The sequence below is a fragment of the Stegodyphus dumicola genome, chromosome 7, assembly GCF_044657685.1.
Source record: "Stegodyphus dumicola isolate Sdum_Otavi_A_Nest chromosome 7, ASM4465768v1".
Classification (NCBI taxonomy): domain Eukaryota; kingdom Metazoa; phylum Arthropoda; class Arachnida; order Araneae; family Eresidae; genus Stegodyphus; species Stegodyphus dumicola.
Genome location: NC_140774.1, coordinates 16,534,516 through 16,561,122, shown reverse-complemented (window position 1 = coordinate 16,561,122; position 26,607 = coordinate 16,534,516). Strand labels below are relative to the sequence as shown.

Here is a 26,607-nt window from a genome sequence, read left to right as displayed (position 1 = left end):
GTATCGAAAAACCCATGGCTTTTACAGTGTTTTTTAATAACTAGATAGGAATAATTATCTTCGAAAAGAACACAAGCATAGCCTTCCATTCACTGCTTCTTTAAAAGCGCCATTTTGCATGAAAACAAAACTCTCAAGTAGCGGATGATAATTTATGCTTTTAAAAATATAGTTGCAGTTAAGAAAAATTCTAAGTAGACGACTTTTTTATAGCACCGCAAAATCGACAAAAAATGTGCGAACAGCCTTTGCATTGTAATACCATAGAAAAAAGACATTTTGATTATGATATGCATCCTGAACTGATATTTTAAATTTATTTGCATGATAACGTATCATTGAGCAGAATAAAAGATTTCATGATATGTCTTCAAATGCAGCTAAACTATAAACACTTCAAGTAAGCTTGGACGTATTTAAAATTTTATCTGTATTATACGAGGTTGTTTATAACAATCAATTTGATTTCAAATGATTTAATATTTGAAATTTCAGAACACACTGACAGCTGCTTGAAATGAATAATAAAAAAAAAAGTTGTTTCCATTTCACTTAATAGACCTTCTGTCATTACTTAAATAATGTCAGAATATAATTAAATCCACACATTTTTGGCATATACTTTGTGACTTCCTCTTCAGAAATAACAGTGCGATTTTGGTATCACGTAGATTTATGAATTAAGATGATCTGAAGTACACAACTTGTTTTTCCAATTGAAAATGTTGCAAAGCGTTAAAATACAGTGATTTACTAGGAGGCCAACTGTCGAACATCAAATCTAAACCAGCTAAGGAAATGGGATGGCAGCCTCCAAGGGAGCGCACGAATAAGAAAAATTATTATTTTACATATAAACCTCCTGGAATATTGAGATTTCATTTGTCATTTAATGTATATCCCATTATTATTCTTGTGAGATAAAGGTCAGCACAAGTCCCACAGTATTCATCTTGGAAAGAAGTCACATGCGCTTGTCCTTGGCAGCCTTGAGCACCATATAGGCGACTGACTGACTGATTCTGCGAGGAAGCATCTGGGGGGAGGGCGGTTCCGAGTATTTCCCACCTCTCTTTCCCTACCATAACTTCTCGAGATGACTTTTGGCTCGCCGCATATTCAGAGTGCTGTCATGCCGCACAGACATTATACATTTACAAACATTATCGGGATTCGAACCCGGGCCGTTCGGTACGGCAGTCAGAGTCACTAACCACTGTTTCGTTCGTATTCATATATAAATAGGAAGGGCAAAATTATGTTCATCGACAAATGGGTTAATCATTTTGATTAACTCTTCAAATAATTCAAATGTTAAAAGTTGAGACTCTTAACTTCTGATCGATGAATACAGCGGAAGCACTTTATTTAGAAAATTTGATGTTATAAATAAAAACTTTTGTAAAAATAAAAATAGAAAGACTTCTATTTTATTTTACATATGAGAAACTGTACAGAATTAAGTCGATATAGATTCGGATAAGTGACTTTGAATATCCTGTACATTAGGGTTTCTCAAGTATAGCATATGCACCACTAATATATTGCAATATTTTTTATGGTAGAAATTTTACATAAAATATTTACACGAGTCTTCAAAATTAATGCAAAATGCTCATTTGGTACATATATTGGTATATGATGTACCAAATGAGCATTTTGCATACAGGGTGTACCGTAAAACATTCAAGCTGTCGTACACCATTTGGATTCATGTCCAATTTTTTTTAAAAATTAATCACTCTTGTTTCTTTTCCCATCTTCTATTTCTGCTACTACTTACCCCTGACATTTCCGGGCATGGGTTCCTATGCAAATCGTAATCCTTATGAGTGCCCTACCTTCCCTAGAAGATTATCGCAACATTTACGGTACACCCTGTATATATATATGTAATGATATTTTTAAATCAATTGATTGAATTAAATTCTATTAATATTGCTTAATAATGTGTTGGCGATTCTCTACCTAAATTGCATCCTGTTCCTAAATTTTGGCGAAATCCTTTCTTTAGTATAAAATATATTAACCTGTTGGCGCCCGCCAAATCGCCAAACTCATAAATCTGTCATATTACATAAAGTACTTAAGAACACTCCTGATGAGAAGATAGCGTCACCTCGTGATTTCAATTAATATCGCTGATTGGAGGAGCTTCGTGACGTACACATATGTATAAGTAGGGCTTCTGCTCAAGGTAGGAGGAGAACGCTTCCGAGATGGATGCTAAAATAAACCTACCACTTTATATTCCAAAATTTGTCTCATTCCTGTTGCCCCGGCTGCACAAAACAAATAATGTATGAGAAATTACATTTCAGAAAGCCGGTAGGATACCACCTTCAAAGGGATTATCTAAAAAAGAAAATACCCCAAGGATTATACGGATAAAATGTTACGCACTTTAGATGAATTTGCCGCTGTGCGACTTCTATGTTTCTACATTTTTCTGTAGGCGTTCTTGCTTCAAGAGAATCATCCTTCTGTTACCTGTATTCTGGTATTCTGCAGATTATTTTACGTCCAGAGAAGCACCCTTCTGCCCCTGTGATGTGCGATCTGTGTTTCCAACGAAAGTTCGTCGTTCATCAAATGTGCTCTTACCGTTGACCTACTTTTGAGGATGGAAATCTTTCCCTACGTGTACGGCGTTCTGTGTTGCTCTCGAGAGCTTTGTGCTTGTGTGGTGATTGATCGTGTTTTGCAAAAATCTAATCAAGAGTGCACAAAAATATGTATTTTCGTGTCGATTTCATCACTCGTATTCTCGTCACAATAAGTCAAACAGAAGCAATTAGTAAAAAGATTGGCGATGCAAATGATATTATTACTATTGAATTATAATTACTGATTTAATAATAGTGTTTTTATTTTGAAAATTTTAAAAAGTATTATTTTGGTATAAATGTGTTTTAAATTTTGTATTGGTATTTAAAGGATGTATTTTGGTTTTAATATTGTTTTGGGAAAATTTAAAGAATATTATTTTTGAGTTAGTTTTATTTATGAAAGTATTATTAGTTTTATTTATGAAAGTATTATTAAGAGAATAATGGCTAATGAAAACATCTCTGATCCTGATGATTCATTAAGGGCAGCTAGCGCTGAACCTGAAACAAGTATAATTCCCTTTGACGCGCAGAATGACATGGATATAAATTCATGGCTTGAGTACTTTAACAAAACTCATTTAGATAAAGATGAAACGTGGAAGCTTAATAATGTAGCTCGATATCTAAAAGGTAATGCACTTAGCGTATATGTCAAAAACTGCCATAAAATTACTAAATATGTGGAATTAGTCCAAATTTTAAAGGAAAATTTTTTCGACCCCACTTTAACTACGTTTGGTGATTTTGCCAATTACAAGTACAATCATAAAGAGGACATAACGCAATATTTTCGCAAAAAATTAGATATTGGTAAAAAATTAAATCTAACTCATGAAATGATCTTGGAGGGTCTGACGGATGGCCTTCCTACAGAATTAAAATCCTTAATGACGATCAACGCACCCTCTGACCCCATCTCTTGGCTTACTCATGTCCATAAGCTTATTAAGATTAGAGAAAATCAACAAATCAAAAGTGCACCTCCCAGATTTGTTACTCCGATTGAGAACAGTTCCCAAGATTACAATCGATTTAATAGAAGTAGAATTTCAGCTACTGTGAGACAATATTCTCCTAGACCCAACAATTTCCAACGTTTTCAGAGACCAAGTAATTTTTATAATCGGTTCAGTGGTCCAGGATTTACAAGCCATTATAATTCTCAAAATAGATTGCCATTGCCACCTAGTCCCTGTAGACTTTGCACCCGGAACGGAATCCCAAATGCTTTTCACTGGTTTCAGGTTTGTCCTTTCAGAAGGGAGAGATCTGATACACCTAATGTTACGCCCCTTGCAATAGACCCAACCCCAGAAACCCCTCACAGTAGTTGACTATTAAAGGTGTCGGGATATTTGCCCAATAAGAAACGTCTAGAGTGTGTTGTAGACAGTGGTGCCACCATATCAATAATTTCTTCCAAAACAGCTAGACAATTACGTTTAAAAGTACAAAGAGTTAGATCATTTTCAGTAACCCAAACTAAAGGAAAAATAATCTTCAACAAAATATGTTGTATACAAATGAAAATTGGACGGATTAGTAAACAAATTACCTTGTTTGTTCTTGATAATAATTCGAATTATGTAATTTTAGGACTTTATGAATGCAAATTATTTGAGTTGAGTATTGATTGTACTAATTTAAAAATTAAACAGAGAGCTATTGTACTTAATGATGACTGCCATTTTGACAGCCGACCCATATCTCTACACCTCCAACTTCAAGGTGGTACAACAAATGTTTATCCATGTGTTAATAATGATGATGTAAGAAATTTTCCAACTTGTAAATCTCGGACTACAAATCCAAAGGAATTAGTTTCTCAGTCTAACATTTATGTGAAAAATGCTGTTTCTAATACTGTCGATAACAAAGAGTATAACTTGGAAAAATTGTTAAATGATTATTCATCTGTGTTTTCTAAAAATAAGTATGATGTAGGAAAAATTAATATTGAACCTCAACGAATTAATTTAAATTCTGATTTGCCTGTATCATTAAGACCTTATAGAACATCCCCTATGGAAGAAGAAGAAATTAAGACCCAAATTGATCAATTATTACAAGCAGGTATAATTAAAGAAAGTTGTAGCCCATATTCGTCCCCCGTGACTTTAGTACTTAAACGTGAGGAAGGAAAAAAAACTAGATTGTGTATAGATTATCGAAAATTGAATTCCCTGGCTAAAACAGATGCAAACCCTCTTCCTCGCATTGACACTTTGTTAGACAAATTAAGTAAAGCAAAAGTATTTTCTACAATTGATTTGAGATCTGGTTTCTGGCATATCCCGATTCACCCTGCAGATACTGAGAAATTAGCTTTTTGCACGAATTTTGGATTATTCGAATGGTTAAGACTCCCTTTTGGTTTCAAAAATGCTCCTGCAATTTTTAACAGAACAATTAGACGAATATTAACAAAAAATAAAATTAATTTCGCTTGCAGTTACTTTGATGATATAATCGTTTACTCTTCCTCTGAGAAGGAACATTTAGAACATTTAAAAATTTTATTTGAGGTGTTTAAAGAGGAGCATATTAAATTGAATCGAAACAAATGTGTGTTCGCCCGAGATCAGATCACATTTCTTGGCTATGAAATAAAAAATGGTAGAATAATTCCCGATAACCATAATATAGAAGTTATTAAGAAACTTAAAAACCCCAGTAACACCAAAGAGTTACAAAGAGTTTTGGGAAGTGTGAATGTGTATCATAGATTCATTCCGAATTATGCAACTATTAGAGCTCCATTAAACAGACTCTTGAAGAAAGATGTCAAGTGGGAATGGGATGACCAATGTCAAAAAGCTTTCGACGAAATGAAAAGAATACTGATTTCCAAACCTGTTTTACAATTGTATGATTCCAGTAGGCCATGTCATATTTTTGTTGACGCTTCTCAAACTGCTGTTGGAGCTGTTTTGAAACAACCAGATGAAAATGATGTCCTTCACCCTGTATCATATCATTCCCGAACTTTAAGAAATTATGAGAAAAATTATACGATTACTGAGTTAGAATGTTTGGCCATAGTAGATGCCCTAGACAAATTCTATTACTATCTGCATGGACAAAAATTTGTTATACATACGGACCATGCGGCCCTCGTTTGGCTCAAAAATGTTAAAAATTTAAAAGGTAGACTCTTCCGTTGGTCACTCAAACTAAGTATGTTCAATTATGAAGTAAAGTATCAGAAGGGCTCTACCAATATTGAAGCTGACATGCTTTCTAGACATCCTGTTTCACAGCACCTCCAACATTATGTACATTTACTTGATAGAAATGAAATAATCCAACAACAAAAAACTGATAATGTCTGCGGAAAAAATTACCAAGAGATAAATGATATGATGGTAATTAAGAAAAAGAATTTTTATAAAATTGTAGTACCTAAATCTTTAAGATTAAAATTGTTGAATAAAACCCATGAAAATTTTGGTCACCCGGGAGTTCAAATTATGCTTAACTTAATCACCCCTCAATATTATTGGCCTCATATTAGCGAAGATATCGGAAATTTTGTTAAACATTGTCATACTTGTCAACTTAATAAAAAGAAAAAACAGAAAAAATTTGGTCTTATGCAAGACGTACCCCCAACCGACAAACCTTTCGAATGTCTCTCTATTGACACTGTGGGAGGATTTAATTATTATAATTCTACAAAAAAATATTTACATATAGTTATTGACCATGCAACAAGATATGTCTGGGCTTTTCCCTCTAAAAGTGTAACTTCAGAAACCTATGCCAATTGTCTAAAACAAATATTTCAAATACAAGTCCCCGAAAAAATTCTGAGTGACAGGAATGCAGCCTTCACTTCCTCTAGATTTAAAAAATTTCTTAAAAAGCATAATGTTAAACAACTTTTAACTTCATCTCACCATCCCCAGACAAATGGTAAAGTAGAAAGAGTAAATCAATCAATAGTAAGTCGACTAAAATGTAAAGTAAATTCTTCTTCTAAAAAAGTACCATGGACTAAAGTGCTAGAGCAAGTTGTTATCGAATATAACAACTCCCCTCATACGGTAACTAAGTTCACCCCAGCATACTTACTATTTGGTAACCTCCCTTTTGAATCTCCAATTGATCAAAATAAATACCCTTCCTTAAATGAAGCAAGGGCTTTAGCAAAGAAAAGAACTATCGAATACCACCGAAAGAATAAAACTAGATATGACATCAGATTTCTAGAATCTAAATTTCAACCTGGAGATTTTGTCCTTTACGAGGAATTTGAATACCCAAATACTAGAAAATTGACTTCACCCTATTCAGGCCCTTATCAGATTATGAATAAATTATCTGAAGTTAATTATGAAATCGACAGGGAAAATTTTCACACGAAGAAACCAACTGAGATTGTACATGCGTCAAAATTAAGGTTCTATTATCCACCCGAGAACTTTAAATTACATCATGAATAAATCAAAATTTATAAATCAATAAACTATCCATAACCCTTCTTTTAGTTTTCATCCTGTTGTCCCCCTTAATAATTGATTTATCTCTCAGTGTCTGAAAAGTTTGTCTGCCCTTTTCTTTTACTGGGCTCCTTCAAACTTGAGTTTCAGGTTCAATGCACTTTCCGTGTGGGAAGCACTCAATTGAGGCTATACTACAAGTAGAGTACTATACCCTCACATTTCCTTGAGCTCATGTTTTCCTATGTTTGTGTTATAAATTGTAGCAACAGTTGAAAAAGTTAAATTTCAGTTGTTGTTTCATTTTATGTTTCTGCAGCATCGTGTACAAAAAACTGGTATGGATGTTGGAAGTTAAATTTTGTTTTGTTATCATTAATAAAAGAAAAATAGAGTGACAAAATATGTTAAAAACCTAGCAAAATGTGTATTTTCAACAAGAGTATAAGAGCTCTAGTATCGTGACATAAAAACTCAAATGTTTTCAGTGCCAATGCTGATCCATAATTCTAGCGCTAATTAAATGATCCAGAGATCTCCAAAGACCAGTAAAAGACTGAAGATGAGACTGAATGACAACTCTAATGATTGTATGGACTCATACACAAACTGTGAATGGCATGCCCTAAGATATAAACTTACAAATTCAGTTATATTACTATTTCCTATTGCCGCGTAGCTAATCAGCAATATGTTATTAGTGCTTTATTTGTTCTGCACTTAGTTACTATATTATAATTTCATTAATCATTTATTATATTTTATATACTGTATTAATTATATTCAAATATTTTATGTCATATTTTATGTAAACATTTTGTGTCCCTTGAGGTAAATCCAATCAGTTTTCCTACTCACTTAATTTCCTAATAACTAAATTTTCTGCTCTCACTATCTGGACTGTCTTGGGTCGACGGCCGCGACTGCAAGCCTTTTCAGATGGGGGGGGGATAATCTGTAATGATATTTTTAAATCAATTGATTGAATTAAATTCTATTAATATTGCTTAATAATGTGTTGGCGATTCTCTACCTAAATTGCATCCTGTTCCTAAATTTTGGCGAAATCCTTTCTTTAGTATAAAATATATTAACCTGTTGGCGCCCGCCAAATCGCCAAACTCATAAATCTGTCATATTACATAAAGTACTTAAGAACACTCCTGATGAGAAGATAGCGTCACCTCGTGATTTCAATTAATATCGCTGATTGGAGGAGCTTCGTGACGTACACATATGTATAAGTAGGGCTTCTGCTCAAGGTAGGAGGAGAACGCTTCCGAGATGGATGCTAAAATAAACCTACCACTTTATATTCCAAAATTTGTCTCATTCCTGTTGCCCCGGCTGCACAAAACATCGAAGCAGTGTAATTTTAAAATTGCTAACCGTCTTTCTAATATATATATATATATGTACAGGGTTATTCAAAAGAAAGAGCAGATTGCAAACATGTATTTCTTCCAAACTACAAAAGATAGAAACATGGTTCTAACATTAATGGATAGAGAAAAGTGTACAATTTAGTACGGGTCAAAATTCCAATCATGGCCGCATTGGCGCTGTTGTTTGTTCTGGTATTATTCGTCGGTTGATAGTGAAATGGCGGCGACACCACAGCAGAAGCCTTTTTGTGTTCTACGGTTGGGCAAAACTAGAGTCTATTGTTGCAGTTCAGCAAGCATTTCGCCGTCAATTTAATAAACAACCACCGCGTCATAAGCAAATTTACGAGTGGCATCGAAAATTTGTAGAAGATGGTTGCATCCTTTGAATAACCCTGTATTTTATTCTTATTTATACGGTACAAAATTTTAAAGGTTTGAGAATCCCTGTAAATTCTTAACGTGAGTGTTTGTAAAGAGTATTTAAAAAAGTTAGCATTTCATTATGTTCTTGCTATACTGCTTTGGTCAGACATTATTTACAAATAATAATCTTCACTTATTGCTTCTGTTATTACTCACATATTCAATCTATGTATAATATCATGAAAAACTAAATTTTTCTCTTAATAGAATTTAAAGTTAAATCTAAGTCATAAAAAGAGTAAAGGTAGAAATAAACTTGACACTTTTATTAACAAAAATACCAAAACTTAAAAAAACTTTTGCTAGTACCTAAAATATGAAAAGAAACATTTCCAGCACCCAATGTTCTTTCCGTTGCACGTATTAAAAAAAGTGTATTTTAAAATCAGAAATAAATTTGCAATCCTGATACACATCTAAAATGTGTTTAATAGTCCGGTATATTACTCTTATCAAGGATGCTAACAATTTTCAATCAACAGTGCTCAAAGATTTATTTCACAGAAGAGACATTTATTAATACTATTAAAAATCTCTGCATATCTGTTTATTAGTTTGTTTATTTGTAACATCATCTTCTCTGGAACAGCGGCGAGTTGAGTTTCGAAACAAATAACTCCGGATTTCAAAAATTCGTGGGAAGTCATTTCGACTATTCTCATCTTCTTATGCCTTTAAACAGCCGCGGTATTAATTAAAAACTCTGAAAACGTTAATTTTCGCATTCTAAAACGCAAGTTGCGTTTTCCTCGAACTTCACTGTCGCTCGAAGTCTTACGTCGAAGCAGTGTAATTTTAAAATTGCTAACCGTCTTTCTAAGCAGAGGTAGAATAAAACGCGTACCCTCTATTCTTCCGTCACTTTTTCTCTGCCTTTTTACCTTTTTGGGATTATTATTTATGAAGTTTTCTTAAAAATTATGGATTTTAAAAATATTTTTCTGTTTTTCATTTAAATATGAAATATTTCCACCAATTTGACATAAATTTTTTTTAGGTACATATAGAACTGCTTTTATTCATACTGAAATGTTTTTATACATTTTCTTTCGAGGTGTGTGTAGAACTTATAAATTTTGCTTTGACCGCGGTCTGCTATTGTAAATTTATTTTTCATCAAATCCAGTCAATGGAAATTTAAGCTAAACTTCATTCATTGCAAAATTCGGCAAGCTATAATCAGATCTGTGGACTTTAATCCTCAGTGAAATACCTGGAAAATTACCTGAAGTTTCTAATATCATTTTCATCGTTCGAAAATTTGGATATAAACAGATCAACCCGTGCGCATTTATCTCTTATGCCTACAAACGTCGATTCTTCAATCCGATTTGTATTTTTCCGATAAGGTTTTTTCAAAATAAGTGAATTAAAGCAGTAATTGGATGGGCATATTAATTAAATTATTAATCGGTTAATTAAAAGTAAAATAAACCATAAACGTTTTGTTAAAATTTATGTAATTCGCATTAGAAGCAAAAATGAAATTAGAGCGTGATTTACTTTCTCGGAATTAGCCATGTGTTAAAATATCTGTAAACACAGTGCTACTATAAAAGATTCATTTTCAAAACGCTATATATTCAAAAGTATTATACTTACCAATGTGAGTAATATATGAAAATAACTGCAAACTCAAATCTCGTTTCGCACATTTTGTAGCGTTATCTTGTCACTGATCATCACTGTAGCATTGAATATTCCCCTGAGCTCTTCTAATGTTTTCAATAGAGGGGGAATACATAAACAAGGTCTTTAATATGTCGCCAAAGGAAGAAATCACAAAGCGTGAAATCATAGATTGTGAAATCATTGTGAGATCTAGTATGTTTTGCAATCCTAAAATGGTAACTAGATCTGCTTAAGGTTTGTACCTCGCGAATTCCCGCACAGGCGTTAAGATGAACACAACAGGGAAAGGGTGTAAAATGCCCTTTTAATTATCACAAACTGTTTAACAGAAGGCATGAACTTACGTGCTTACATAACAACACCGACCACTTTCGGTGTGAACTTAAATGATAATGTAACAATGAATTTAAAAGGTAAAGATACAATGCTAGACTACACAATTCAATTTAATCTAACAGGCTGACTCAGAAACCTACGCCGGCCATATACTAACTATCCGGCTAGAATGCGTAGCCGCTACTAAGATTAACGGATAGAGAACAAAATAGCAAATGTGCATTTTCACTAAGGTAATCACGCTCGGTCTAACCTCTTCGTTCGAATGTTTTTAAATACTCTTGTTCACATACTTCATGCCACCCAACCGGCATAGTGGTTAGCGTCGCTGACTGTCCTTAGGAAGGGCTCGGGTTCGAATCTCGGAGAAGACATGGATATTTGTAAATGTATAGTGTCCGTGCGGCATGGGAGCACTCTAAATATACGACGAGCGGAAAGTTCTTTCGAAAGGTTCGTCGCAGAGAACGAGGGGTAGGAGACCTTCGAACCCGCCCGCCGTCAAAATTGTCTGCGGAACTTAGCTAAATCGCACTGTCACCTGTAAGGTGCTCAAGACTGTTGCCAACGGCAGACATAAACTCGCGCTCCTTGCCACGAGGAATTTAATGGGCTTGGGCTGACTACAGGTCAGACAAGTAAGCATTAGCAACAAAAACAATAACAACGTACTTCATTTACATCCTGGCGAGGGGAAATAAGAGAATTCCAGAAAAGCTTACAAATTAAAATAATTCTTAGTAAAACTAAATAGGACCCTTCAAGGAGACGTAGGTGACTAAGGCAAAAAAAACGAGGACATCCTCACCCATACACGATGTGGAAGTTCATCGTTCAGGTATCGACGAAATTCAATGTTCCATTGAGGGGGTGCAGCATATCCAGATAATGTTAGAGAGAACCAGATACCTTAAACCGCATAGTCACAGTCTTGTACACGTTTTTAACCGTTTCAGTCGCAGTTGTGGTACACAAATGTGTGTTTGTGATTATTTTCAAATATCACTCATATTTGTACGTGTAATACTTTTGAATATATAGCGTTTTGAAACTGAATGAATCTTTTGTAGTAGTCCTGTATAATATCAAGCAAGATGACACAGTTTAATATCAACTAATTGATATCATTAACTATTAGAGTTGCATGAAATGAAATAAAGTATAACTTGCTTATTTTCTCTTCTTTTAGGATTTAGCGGAAACAGGAAGTTTAAAATCAACTACTAATGTAATAATTGATATTAAAGATGTTCAAGATCAACCACCTGTCTTCCAAAATGCACCTTTCACCGCTACAGTTATGGAGAACAGCATCCAGGTAAAGTAGATATTAATTTAAGGAAATTATCTTTTTAATACAAAATAGGATAACAATGTAAAATCGTTGTTAATTATTCTTGACTAGTCGCAGTATACTATCTTATATTAAAAAACGGGGAAGAGAAAAGATGTGTCTGGAGTGGACGCACTGAGTTGATCAATGTTTATTAATGTTTAATCATTTTTAACAATGTTTTTACAATGTGTATAGTGAAGTTTTTGATTAATTTAAAGAGCTGAATTGCTTTGTTAATTTAACTGCTCATTGGAGCTTTATAACTAGATAACTTCAAACTATTTTGAAGTGGAAACTAGTGATATGGAGAAGAGCCGTACGCGTGTTTTTGTGAAAAGTTTCAACACTGTAAAGGGTTTGCTTTGTGGAAATAAATTTTTATAAAGCTACGAGAAGTGTTTTTTAAGTAAAGGCCGTTTGAAAATAAAAACCAAACGAAAGAAAAGTTTTAAAAACCAAATTTATATTCAGATTCTACATACATTTTTTCAATTTTGAACATAGTTTGTTTAAACACTTATCATAGAACATTAGAACTAGATTTTGAATACCCTCTTCATAGAAACTTGCCGCCTGCTCCGCTAACCAAGACATCACGGCCGTTTTCATGTCCTAGGCTATACACTTCAGGAAATTCGTTTAAAAGAGTGCTTATGGTGAAGATCTGTTCTCAAGAATTTTTGCTTCATCTGAAGCCACCATATCGTCTGTGATCACAGATGGGCGACCAGAGCAGGACTCATTACGGACGTTGTCGCGGCCAGCTTTGAAGTCTCTGACCCCCTTACACACTTTGCCTTTACTCATGGTAGTAGCTGCGTAAACACAAATTTGCTAGTGAATGTCTACAGCAGACAGGTGTCTTGCCGTCAAAAAAACGTGGCGGGCGATTCAATAATCTTGAACATTTTAAAGACACAGAACAGATTGTACAAGTGAGCTACACAACTGCAACTGAGCGCACTTGTTTCCAAGGGATGTCGGAATACGACGTAAGCACTCGTTGCCACCCGCGCGACACGTATTAGTGTATACAACAAAGCGGCCCTTACTTTAAAAACACGCTACGTATCATCGGTTCTTTGTGCATTTAAACGAACCCGTACGTACAGATATATACGTACAGATTCTTTGATATTTAATTCAGAGATGTTTAAAATTTAGCTCTTGCTAGTTCTGCAGTGTAAACCAAGTTGCGTCTATGTAATGAATATTACTTTTTCTTCCATAGGGAACATCAGTCTTAAATTTAGCAGTCCATGATGGCGACACCGGTGACCCAAGGGATCTGGTTTTAAGGATAGAAAATGGCAAGTACTTAACAACACTTTGCCTAGCTTGTTTAAGTATTTCATAGTGATGTTTTAGTATTATTTTGATAGTCACAAGCAAACGTCCTGAATTTCAAATTTATATTCGAGCTAACAAAAATAAACTTTAATTAAAAAGTGTATAATTACATGTAAAGTTCAGTAACAATAAATAGAGCACAAATTTTGTTCCGGAATTTATAAAAAAAAATATCACCAGGAGATCGCGAGGTAAATAGCGAAAATTAGCGAGACTTTGGCGGGCGGTGATTTTCACTAATATTTTACCAAAAAATGTTTAATAATCCAATAATATTTCGGAGCGGGAGGAACGTATACTAACCACGAAACACTAACACAAACAAGTATTACGTTATTAAATAAAAAAATATTTTGACTCATTTTTGAATCGAAATTTGCAATCACAGATCTATCAAATTGTGGAAACGTGTTCAATACAGGTATTTTAGATAAAAAAAAATGTCGTTTAATTTTTACAAATTATATCTGATTTGTAAAAATGGAAAGCATTTTTACAAATCAGAATTCCGAAAATTCCCGAGAGCATATTTCACAAGTGCACATCTGTGTAGCCACCGAAGGAGTGGCTTCTAGGATGGACCAGTAAGCATTCAGTAATATTTCTTTCATATCACATGACTTTTCGCGTGCTTTAAGATTTAAGCAAGATGGTTGAAAATATTCTGCCACGCAATTTTCTGTACAAAATAATTAAAGCATCGTCGATTGCTTCTGAAACTTTTCATTGCGAAGTTCAATCAAATATAGGCAACTATGAAAATTTCACTACCTGGTTAAAATAAATACAAAATCATGTTGGATACTTCGCAAAAATATCGATGTGAAATATTACTTAATAAGTGGTAAATAAGATGAGGAAAGAAATATGTAATAAACATCAGAGCCCAATTGCAATCTTTACATAAAACTATGCGTATGAGAAAAATATTTACACCAGTTATATATGTAAATAGAAGTCAGCACTTTTTATTGAAGTCTATATGAAAAAGATGTTCTATAATAATAACCAATGCAGAATTTTATTCAAAGTGAACTTTACTAATTTGCATTCGTATACATTTAGTGTGTTAAATTTCACATTTAATAACTGCTCACTCTTAAATGCACTGTCTACATAAGAAATACTCATCAAACAGAGTGAATTTATCTTAGTCACGACGAATATATTCAATTTATTTACATATAATATTTAATGTTAGCAAATGGATATCATCAGATCATATGTATTCTGAATCTTACACTCTAAAAATCAAAAGAATGCAAGCATTGAAATAAGAAAACACTAGATTCATTGTAAACCTTTCAGTCATTCTCAGCTCAATTAAAAATATGTACACTTGGATTCTTTTAATCCACATAATATGCCGTGAACATCAATCCAAATATTAATGCGTGATAAAATTCGCAAAAGTGAAATGTCAGCGATTAATTAAACTCAGAAAACGCAAGATTTCTACTATTACGCCATATATTTATGACTGCGAAACAAATGCAAATTAAAACGTAAGCAACATATGCTCACATGCACGAAGATTTAGCATCACAAGTGAAATAGAAGCTCATTGGTCCGTTTTCGAAACCCCTCCCTCAGTGGCTACGCTGATGTGCATTTGTGAAATATGCTTCCCGAGATGTCGGTGCCCTCGTCACCTGCTATAGAAATGGATGAAACATTGTAGGATTCACGCAGCAAAAAACAATAAACTTTTTTAACACCCCCCTTTTTGAATAATTTGAAAGAAGGAAAACTCTAGAGGGCGCTGATACCTGCGTTGCTGTAGAGAGAATGATAAAAGTTTTCTGTTGAAAATGGTGGTCTAAAAATATGTTCTGTACACACCATAGTTCATTAAAATATTGTTAAAATGCTAAAAGTATGTGAATGACTGAACCACGATCACCTGATATAGAAACTCATTTCTATACCCCTCACACACACACACACACACACACAAAAAAAAAAAAAAAAAAAAAAAACTAATCTAATCATAAACGCATTAAACCTATCTTATCTCTGTCGTCGGTAGCTCATCGGAGATATATAACTGTGTTTGATTTAATTCTTTAAGCAATGAATTTTCATGTCCCAACACCCAGACGATTTTATAACGATGTCATATTTTATAGATACTGACACCTTTATGCAAGTCGGTGGACTATTCGCCAAGATTAAGCACTTTCCACGAACGCCCCACCATATTGATAGAAGTAGCATTTTCGTGATATGAGCTGAACTTCATGAGGGCACAGTGTACCTTTTTGTATTTATGTCAGTGGCATTTAGTTGGAGGAACACTTAGTTCAGTCTTTATTAAAAATTTAACTTTCTTCGCTTATATAACTGAATATATTTAAATAAAATATTAAGGAAGTAATTACGTTTAATATAATGGATATGCTATGTATAACTCTATACTATTTGGAGGCAAGATGAATCTTCCTTTCTGGGTATGTGGAAAAAAATATATATATATATATACAGGATGTTTCATATTGAATGGGACAAAAATAATAGAATAGTATAAATTGTTTAATACATTTATCAAGCTGAAACAAATTAATTCGGAAACTGCGATTTTACAAGTTTTATCTGGCAACACCAAAAAATCTTCCAGTTATGAGATCGCCGGTAGAGATACTGTTAATTAAAATGGCGCCATCCGTGCAGGAGAAACCATAAACCGTTGCCTAAAGCTTTCTGTTAGAATCTGCAAGATATTCTGGAGGTAGATGATTTCGCGAACAGACTTCTGTTTAATTGATCAAGCCACTTTTCATGTTCCTGGCAAAGTTAATATCCATAATTTGCGGTTTTGGGACATGGAAAATCCGTATGGTGTAATGGAATATTCTCCAAAAGTGAGCGTTTCCTGCGCCATTTCCAACAGTTGTGTTTTTGGGTCCTTTTTCCTTCTTAGAAATTCGATTAACAGCTGTATTTACCGAGATAAGCTATCAGAGCGGTTGTTTCCTCAGTTGGAGGAAGCTGTTCCCGGCTTCACTCTGCGGCAAGACGTTATTGCAGTACATCGGCATGAAAACGTACGGTACCTGAACGGTAATCTACCCCGTCGCTGGATTGGCCGTACTGGGTCAAACAATATTCCATTGCTTTGTTGGCCACCGAGATCCCCAGATCTAACCGCCTGTGATTTTGTTGAATACAAAGTGTTCGTTGCTCCATTTCCCCAGGGCTTGCAGCAACTGAAGAATCGGAGAACTGAATCATTAACAGAGGATATTCTATCGTGTGGCACACATAGAATATGTATAGAAACTTAGATAATTGTAGTTTCACTGTAGATTTTATTTATCAGAGTAATTACAGCGTATACGGGTATTCTTTCTTTTTGTCCTATTCAATATGAAATAACCTGTATATCACACTTGTGGGATCCACTTGCTTTATCTTCTAAGTGACACTGTACGTGTAGTATGGAACTACACAGGAGAAGGTTTAAAAGTACCCTTTATTGATAGTCTTTAAAACTCACACTGCGTCGACTCGACGCTAACACTCTACGCCTCGCTTGGGCGATAAATCAAATAACAAAAACTGAAATAACAGAACTAAACTAAAAATTCGAAGATATTCATAAGTAGTAGAACTAAGCTACAGGGCTCAGATATTCCTGTTTCTTAAACCCCCGTCGAAACTAGTGGCTGCAAAGAAAATGTTGTTATGCCACGTAAACCAGCAATAACTTCGGGAGCAGAAGCTCACGCAACTGAGGTGACGGCAATAGCCTAACTCTCTCTAACTTCTTTCTAAAACTCGGTTTTTAAACTCTTTCTCCACAAGGTAGAATTTGCATTCCTTCACACGCGCTAACCAAATTTAAATATTCTGCCACTGACAATTAGGGGAAGAAGTCTTATAGGGAAGAATGTGAAATTAAATAAAATTGGTTATTTAAAATGAATATAAATCCGTAAACACTTGTAATTATTTACATAAAATCATCACGATACATTGAAGTTAGTAAGCATTTTAAGAATATCGAATTATTACGAAACAATATTTAGAACTTTTTTAGCAACTTTTGAAAACATTCCTACCTGAAAAGAGATTAACTTGTTATGTTTGGATAATAATTGTGTTAAATGTTCGTTAGACATTTATTTTATACTTTATTTTACATAATTTAATATACCTATTTTTAATGATTTCTTTGTTTCCAGTTAAAGGTAACTAATAAATTTTTTTCTCTGTTGGGCTTAAAATAATTTTCTTTATTTTGTATTCTAGATGAGAAAGAATATTTTCAATTAGGACCCACTTCTACTGACAATCGCAAAATTGTTACTGCTATATTAGAAACAAATAATCCGATTAATCGCGAAGATATCGGAATTTTGGATAACGGTGGACTTTACGTGTTTCAGATAAAGGTGAGTAATTTTTTAATAATAATTTCACGGTTTATTACCTTGGGAAATATTTTATCATTCCTTATACCGTTTCGTATGGCAGTTTGGTTATTTTATACCACACAAATGTTCCTTAGGCCTACCAGAATAATTATTTCCTTGTCTTCTGTAATTAGTTTGATATCGATTAGATGTTTGCTGTTCATGGAATAAATAAATAATGTGTAAAAGCTCTTTATTTCGATTTTTATGCCAATTAAATAAACCCAAGTCAAAAGAGAACAATTTGCCCATCTTGCTTTTGCTGAAAATGCTTTATTAAACGTTTTATTGTAGAATTATTTCTTATTTTTTTTATGTTTTCTGTGTAATTGATGTAATATATAATGCATATCAGTAATGCAGCTTACGTAAATACAATGTTTTTATTGCATAAAATGCCTGTAGTAGATCATTGCATCTAATGTCTAGATTTTGTTTAGTTTAGAAAACGGGGTAACATTTCTTGTTTTGCGAATTAAAATATGTTTGAAATATTCACTGATTTTCTATTCCAATACATTTTGAAAATGGAAATATTTGGAATAGTATATATATATTTTAAGAATTAGAAACAAATCCAGCTAGTCGACAGCTATTTTATGGTAGCAGAATTACTTATGAATTACTTATTTCCTTTTTTCTCTTTTATGATAAATAGTTACTGAAAACAATCTAAAAAAATACATTTCTAGCTTGTAAATAATTAAAATTTCGCTTATTCATAAAGAAATACGGTTTAAGGGTGGAAAATGAATTAAAAGAGAAGAAATTATCTTTAAAGTACATTTTGTCACTACTCTCACAAAATTGTGATTACAGAGTAAAAAAAAAAAAAAAAAAAAAAAAAAAAAAAAGTAACTGAGACTTATTTCTAAGTTAGTTAAACTACGATTAGTACTTAGTAAACCAACAACAGTCAATAAAGTACGATTTGCTTAATTAAACATTTAAAAAACTTTATTTATTACAGGAATCCAGAAATAGTCAACAAATAACGATTTGCTTGATTAACCAATTAAAAAGCTTTATTTATTGCAGTAATCCATCAATAACCAACAAATAACGATTTAATTTAGTAGGCAAACAACAAAAATCAACGTTATATTTGTAAATTTTGCAGGTCTAGTTTGGATGGTTTGACCGAACCATCATCCTCAGCTGCCAAAGTGCAAATGAACGAGATAAGATGTTGTGATAAGATAAGATAAGAAAGGCTGTACAGGAGTTAAGCTACTGTTACAGTAATCCAACAGTAGTAAACAAATAACGATTTGCTTGATTAAGAAATTGAAAAGCTTTATTTATTACAGTAATCTAACAACAGCCAACAAATAAGGATTTGCTTGTTTAAACAATTGAAAAGATTTACTTATCCAACAATAGTGAATAAATAAAGATTTGCTCTTGATTAAACAATTAAAAAAGCATGATTTATTATTTACTTTATTTAGTCTTAATTGTTGTGTAATTCATCCATTTACTTATCCTGATGACAGAAGCCAATATTCAATAGTTTCTAATTTAAAATAAGCATTAATAAGAATTTTAAAAATTTAAAGCTCCGTTCACACATTCTGGAGGAAGAGGAAGTTATGGAGATAAAATATTTAAATATGTTTAGAGAGTCTGAGCAAAGTCATAAATTTTAGTTTTATTTTTCATGGTAAAATTGATGATCGTTGTAAAAAATCTGTTTTTATAGAAATTTCAGTACCTACATTTTCCCGTAATTGTTGGACTACAGTTAATTACATACGGATCGGACCTTTACAGTTATACAGGGATCGGCCAAATATGTCTCCAAATGATCGGTAAGTTTGGCATCTTTTGGCGATTTCTCGCCAAATTTAGCGACTAAAAACTAGTCGCCTCTAACCATCGCCAGTTTGGAGCAACCATTTACTCGATGTTAAATGGACTTTCCCCTGTAACGTTATTTTTCTTAATATCATTATTTCTTAATATATTTCCCTGTAACGGCGAAGCTTAGCTTTCTCGAACCTTTTCTGCTACATTATGCAAAATATACTACAGTTTACGTATAATTTCACTAGAATTATTTGTATATATACAAAATTCGAAACAATATGGTTTTTACTTTTATTTTCTGAAAAACTAATTCATTAATTGCAAAACCGATCCTTAAAATTATGAATAACATTCTAATGAAAAAAATTAAAAAAACTGGTGTAGAAACATTGAACACTGTAGAACAAGGAATATAATTTAATTGAGTTAAATTTTTCTTCAACAAATTTAAATTTAAAAAGAAATTACCGGCATTTTTTTCCCCCCAACCCATTTAATAATAGCTATGAAAAAGAAGATGAAAGTTCTTAAATTAAAAAAAAAAAAAAAAAAAAAAAAAAAAAAAAATCATTCAGAGGGGTCCAAGTCCCATTAACATTCAAAATTCAGCACCTAATAAAGTTAATTTTTCTCTTTTCGCAACAACTTAATACAGTTGCAAGCACCATTATTTTGATAACTTTTAGTACTTTAATCAATAAATTAATAATGACCTCCAAATCACAACTTTCGTTTTCATTTCAGGCAATTGAAGTGGTGAATGGCTTGCCAGTGGGAGAGTCTACTACTGCTAATGTCACTATCGTAGTTGGGGATGTCAATGACCAGCCACCGATTTTCAATGAAAAGGAATTCAACGTTACGATCTCTGAAGATATTGGGCCCCACACGCCTTTGCCTGGCCTCAATATTGTAGTGACTGATACTGATGTGGTAAATATTCTATTAAGTTTTGATATTCGTAATACTAGTAAGCATTTTAAATGAAAATATCTGGTGTGGAAATCGCATGACTTCCTTGTACAGCCTATTACACACATTTTTTGCTGCATTTTAATTAATTTCTTTATTCTAAGAATAATTGATCCCTCAAGGCATGTTGAAAATAATATCAAAAACTGCGAATGGTTAAATTAAATATCCCTGTCAATTTTTGTACGTACGGGAATTAAATTTCATGCAATTATGTATTTTCATAGCTAGTGTAAAACTTTTCTAGATATAAGTACAGGAAACAAGAGAGCGCATTAAAAGTTAGATTTTGTTATTTGTCGAAAATAAATTTCTTTTTAAATTTGACATTGCCAAATTTTCATCCTATAAAATACTTTTGTAATTGGAAGCATATGATTACGATGGACGATTGCGAAAATAAAGGCCGGATTAAGGCTTTTTAAACCCAGTAAGTGGGGTGAGTATATACAGTGGTGGCCAAAATTGTGAACACTTTGTAAATTTTTATGTTTTTGAACTTTGTATGCTTATAGAAAATGTTACGTTTCGCAAAATGCAAACTTGTATATATTATTTTAAAGAGAATTTATTACTGAATTCAATACAAAACACAAAATTCAATTATTTGCAATACAAAAAAAGTTATATGTACTTTAATATAAATAAAAAACACCGTTATGAAGTGGTTTGTAATGTTTAGCTTTCCTGGCCAATCACTGTTTTTGTTCTGAGAACCAATCAAATGTTAGTAACTGCCAGTAGAAGCTGACATCACGTTTACACTTGAAACAATTCATTATTTTGCTTTGTTCTGTAGAAGGGGGACCTGTTTCTTATACACTGCAATTATAAGTAGGAATTTTTGTAAAAATTTTTAATATTTAGTCAAGAAGCAATGACATCAAATAAAAGAGTAGATTGGACACCTTGAAAGAGATGTAATATTATTGTGTTACGAGAAAGTGGTCTTTCCTATGCTGAAATTGCAAGACAGGTGGGTGGTTCAGTGACTACATCTGGAGTCCGAAAGTTTTGTTTACGATATCAGGAGACAAATTCAATAAAAAACAAAGAAGGAAAAGGCCGAAAAAGGTGCACCACATCTATTGATGACAGAAGAATAAAAAGACTATGTCTCCAAGATAGAAAATGTCATCAGAAGTAATCTGAATGATGCTGGTGTTTCTGTCAGTTTAAGAACAATCAAGAGAAGATTAACAGATGTTGGACTGAGAGGTAGAATTCCACGAAAAAAGCCTTATCTTAATTTTAAGCAACGAAAAAAAAAAAAAAAAAAAAAAAGACTACAGTGAGCAAAGGAACACATTAATTGGACAGATGATCAGTGGTCACAAGTTATATGGAGTGATGAAATTAAGATATCGTTATTCGGTAGTGATGGCCGAAAATATGTAAGACGTAGAATAGGAGAAGAGCTACATCCTGACTGCGTTCAAGCAACTGTGAAGAATCCAGTTAGTGTTATGATTTGGTCATGCATGTCAGCAGATGGTATTGGTCGCCTTCATGTCATCGATGGGAAACTGAATGCCAGAAAATACATTGACACTATTCTAGAACCAAAACTTCTACCTTCCATCAGAGATCTCTTTCCCAACAATGCTTCGTTTATTTTTTAGCAGGATTCTGCTCCTTGCCACACGGCCAAAATATCGAAAGAGTGGTTTCGTACAAAGAGCATTAAATTCTTCTCATGGTTAGGAAACAGTCCTGACCTCAATTCTATCGAAAATTTTTGGCACCGTTTGAAAGCTCTTGTCCGAATGAGGCGCCCATCAAATAAAAGGGAACTAATTGAGGCTATAATTGTTTTCTGGCATCATGTAATAACTAAAAAAGAGCTTAAAACTCTTGTCAGCTCAATGAAACGTCGATGTGAAGCTGTAATCAAAAATAAAGGGTACCCTACTAAGTACTGATAACTCACTGCAATCATCACTATCTAATGTATATCGCTAACTGTTATCGTTTAACTTTTTTTGTATTGCAAATAATTGAATTTTGTGTTTTCTATTGAATTCAGTAATAAATTCTCTTTAAAATGATATATAAAAGTTTGCATTTTGTGAAACGTAACGTTTTCTATAAGCATACAAAGTTCAAAAACATAAAAATTTCCAAAAGTGTCCACAATTTTGGCCACCACTGTATATTGTTACGAAATGTACAGGCGCGGTAAGATGGCTTCCCTGCATAGCAGTTTTATGGTTGCCATAAAATGGCAAGGAAAGGCAGGGTTGTCACGTTTGGCGAGAAGTCGCCCATTTGGCGACAAAATTGGCGATGAACCATGAACGGTTGGAGAACCTTCTGGAACGAATTCTTACCGGTTTAGCCCAGAATGTCCTGGAACACAAGCTATATAAACCCTGCCGGTCCGCAGTCAGTGTGCTTCATCGCGAGGGCGAGTCAGAGTGCCTCGTCTGGAGTATCAAGTGTGTGTTTCGTCTAGCGAATCAGTCCGTGCGGAGTCGATAGAGTTCACAGCCGGGGCAGCGAGTGCCGAATGAGTCGTCGAGTGCACCGAAGGAGTTTCTTAGTGTATCGCGGTTAGTGCATCGTCGAGAGAGCGTGTTGAGCTCCGGGAATGACTGAGCTGAAGAGTCGGGAGCTGTGCTCGTGTATCGTCGAGCGCATCGCGAGTTGTAGCGTGGAGAGTCTCGAGAGTACGTGAGTTTCGAGGACAACCAAGCAGAGTCGGGCGCTGCACTTTAGTGCTTTGCAGCAAGCTGTTTCCACCGTTATTGCCTGACAGTGTGAAGGCTGTGTCGCTGATTGTTCCAGCGTGTTTATAGTAGATCTTCGACGAATGTAAAAAGTGTTTTCAAGCTGTCCTGATTAATATTGGCTAAATAAAGTGCATTTCGATACGTCATCAAGTATCGTCGTTATTCACTCCAAATTTACAAACCCCGTACGAACGTGAAGGAAGAAAATAACGCAACAACTGGTGTCAGAAAAAAAATACCGCAACAATATATATATATATATATATATATATATATATATTTGCACAGAAGAGGAAAGTTCAGAAATAGCTAACGCTTAAAAGTACATTTGATACTGCAGTTTCCGAGTAAAAAAGTTACACCAAGTATAAATAATAATATAATACTAAAGCAGTAAAAGTTTTCGCGTAAAAACCTACAGTCATAACTACGATATGATATAATTTTTTTTTAAAAGGGATTAGACAATACTAAAAATTTTTGAAATAAAAAATTATAAATGATGCACACAAACAATCAAAAACATCACAAAGAAATATATACAAAGAATTGCAATAAATGGTAAATTAGCCCAACTCAAGGTTTAACACGGACGTAACAAAGGAAAATAGTGAAAAAACTCGAATCTCAGCTAATACCAGGAGAGCGTTTCGTCAAACGAAAACAGTTGAGACAGAAAGCGGAAGTTCATTAATAAAATTATCAAATTAAATTATCTTAATATAGTTCAGTCTCAATAGTTTAGCTTCTTTTCCCGACGCGCCAGCAATTTAAATATTATTTAAAATTTGCTATTGATGCAAGAAAAATCTATGCAGTGTAGCCTAGGTTGGCGAATGTACAATTTAAAATAAATAGCTTAAAAGCTATTAGTGAAAAAAATACACAATTTTAAGGAAATCCCTCTAAACTCGAAGAATAAAAACTTTGTTAAAAAGAAGATTAAAATAAAAATAACGTCTCGAAATGGCTCCTCATAAGACCAAAGGCAAAGAAAAATAGAAGAAAAAGCTAAACATACCTGCGTCCATTGCACTGGCCTGAAGAAATTAAAGTGAGCATAAAATCGCTGAAAAAGGTTGCCGGAATTAGAAGAATTCCAAAGAAATGCTTCAAAGCAGTCAAAATTCACCAATTAGGGAACATTCCCTTCAAGTAATTTGGTAAATACAGTTAAAAGTTTTATACATAATGAAACCTAATAAGAAAGGAAAAAAAAAAAAAACTTTCCCAAGTGTTTTGAAGGCGTGTAGAGAAAATCCTGGATTCAATTTTTTGCTTTTTTCGGTTTTATATGAATTTTTTGTAATTAATGTAATGGATTTTTTGTTTTTTGATTTCAAATGAACCAGGAGAACGAAACACGTTTTCGAAGCATATTAATCGACGTTTATGAAGCTTTAATTCATTTTCCCTGATGAGTTCTGAATTGGAGTTTTAGCGAAAGTAGATTAATTTTTACATTTTTATTATCTTGTACATATTTTTTCCCTTTTGCATTTTTAGTTTTCGATTTTGTATACTATGATCCTTTTTTAAATTTTAAATTGTTTATATAGATTATGCGTCGAACCTCTTTTACAAGGATGCAATTATTAATATTGTTGAGGAATTGCCTTGCTTTGAATCCAATTTACTTTTAACTTTAGAAGCTTTAAGTTTATATATATATATATATAAATTTTCAGTCGAATATTTTTAATATTTCAGAAAATTTAAGTAAAAGTAGGCTCTGTTATTTCAAAAATTCTCTCAGACCAAGTCAGTTTTTAAAGTTGGGCACTGTATTTGATTAAACTTGGTTAGATATGCTGGCATCCAAAGTTTGAGAAAAGAACTTCAGTCAGTGAGCATTTGTGAACACTTTTTTTAAAAAAATAACTGACATGAATTGTTATTATGAAGTGGCAAAATTTAACGCTAGATATATCAGATTACTATCGGTTGTTAGATAAATTTGAAAATAAATATTTATAGCGATCTCCATTGAAGTCTCTTTTAGTTTTCGTTCAAAGCAAGATCAGTGCACTAACAAAATTTGGCTCTTTCCAAAGCTGACGTCACTTACTTACAGAACTGGGAGATACAAACGGAGTAGGAAAGAAGCTGCTTTTCAACAACCTAAAAGTCAATGACGTCATACAAGAGTAAACTTTTTAGATAGTAATCCTGTTTCAAAAATCTCAGAAACACAGTGTAAGGCTTCAGCTGTCTCGTACAACACCTTATGTGAGAAACTGGTGCTCATCCTTATCCTAACTTCCCTTATTATTTTTTGTATTAATGACATAATTTCTTTTTCAGTTATATAATACTATAATTTTATTCTCAGGGTGACAACGCTAAATTTAATCTCGAGTTAGAAGACGTGTTGAACTCCGATGGAATGTTCGCCGTTTTCCCATCTGAAGCTATTGGCAGGACACCTGTGATCATAAGGATTAACAATGCCAGCGCATTGGATTACGAAATACCAGAGAAAAGAATATTCATCTTTAAAGTAAGATATTGGCAAAGTTACGGATAAGTTTAATATAAGTAAAACAAGAAGCTAAAATTTAACTTTTGCCGTTGTTACTTTATTAGGCAAAAGCGGTTCAAGAAGGTTACAAAAGTGATTTCGCAACTGTGACCGTCATGTTAACGGATGCCAACGATAATGCACCTGTATTTAAAAGTGACCAGTATATTTTACAAGTACCTGAAGATGTTATTCCTGGCACTAATATATTCACACTAACAGTAAGTAACTGATACTGCATATTTAAAAGAAAACATATTATGAAAGAAACTGTTGTACTGCCTATTAAATTTTAACACATTTTTTGCTGTACTTCATTCAAACTTATTTCCTCGAAATTCATTAAAGACGCATTTCTTATTTAATCAGTTTAGTTCTCACTCCCTGGCAAACCAAAAACATAAAAAAAAAAAAACTCAAAAAAAATTTAAAATTCATTAAAAATTTTATAATAAAGAAAAACTTAAAACTCCAAAGGCAGTTAAAAATATTAAAAAAAAAAAAAAAAAACTACGATTACAATTAGAGTTTGTGCGAAAAAACAAGCAATTTGGCCAAAGGACTAGAAGACAAAAGTTTTGGTGCACAAACTGACTTCATTCGTTATACTGTTAACAGTTTCAAATGTAAACAAAATTG

The 26,607-nt window shown here is 33.3% G+C and overlaps 1 protein-coding gene across 1 annotated transcript in view; it reads left to right on the top strand.

Annotated features, from left to right (window-relative positions):
* The window catches only part of Cad74A (cadherin 74A), a 160,671-nt gene that overhangs the window by 79,431 nt on the left and 54,633 nt on the right, over positions 1-26,607 (top strand). Inside the window, exons 8-13 of the mRNA XM_085819905.1 lie at positions 12,023-12,151; positions 13,401-13,479; positions 17,771-17,913; positions 20,488-20,676; positions 25,780-25,947; positions 26,034-26,189. Of these exons, the coding sequence (XP_085676031.1) occupies positions 12,023-12,151; positions 13,401-13,479; positions 17,771-17,913; positions 20,488-20,676; positions 25,780-25,947; positions 26,034-26,189 (864 nt within the window). The remainder of the gene's footprint in view (positions 1-12,022; positions 12,152-13,400; positions 13,480-17,770; positions 17,914-20,487; positions 20,677-25,779; positions 25,948-26,033; positions 26,190-26,607) is intronic.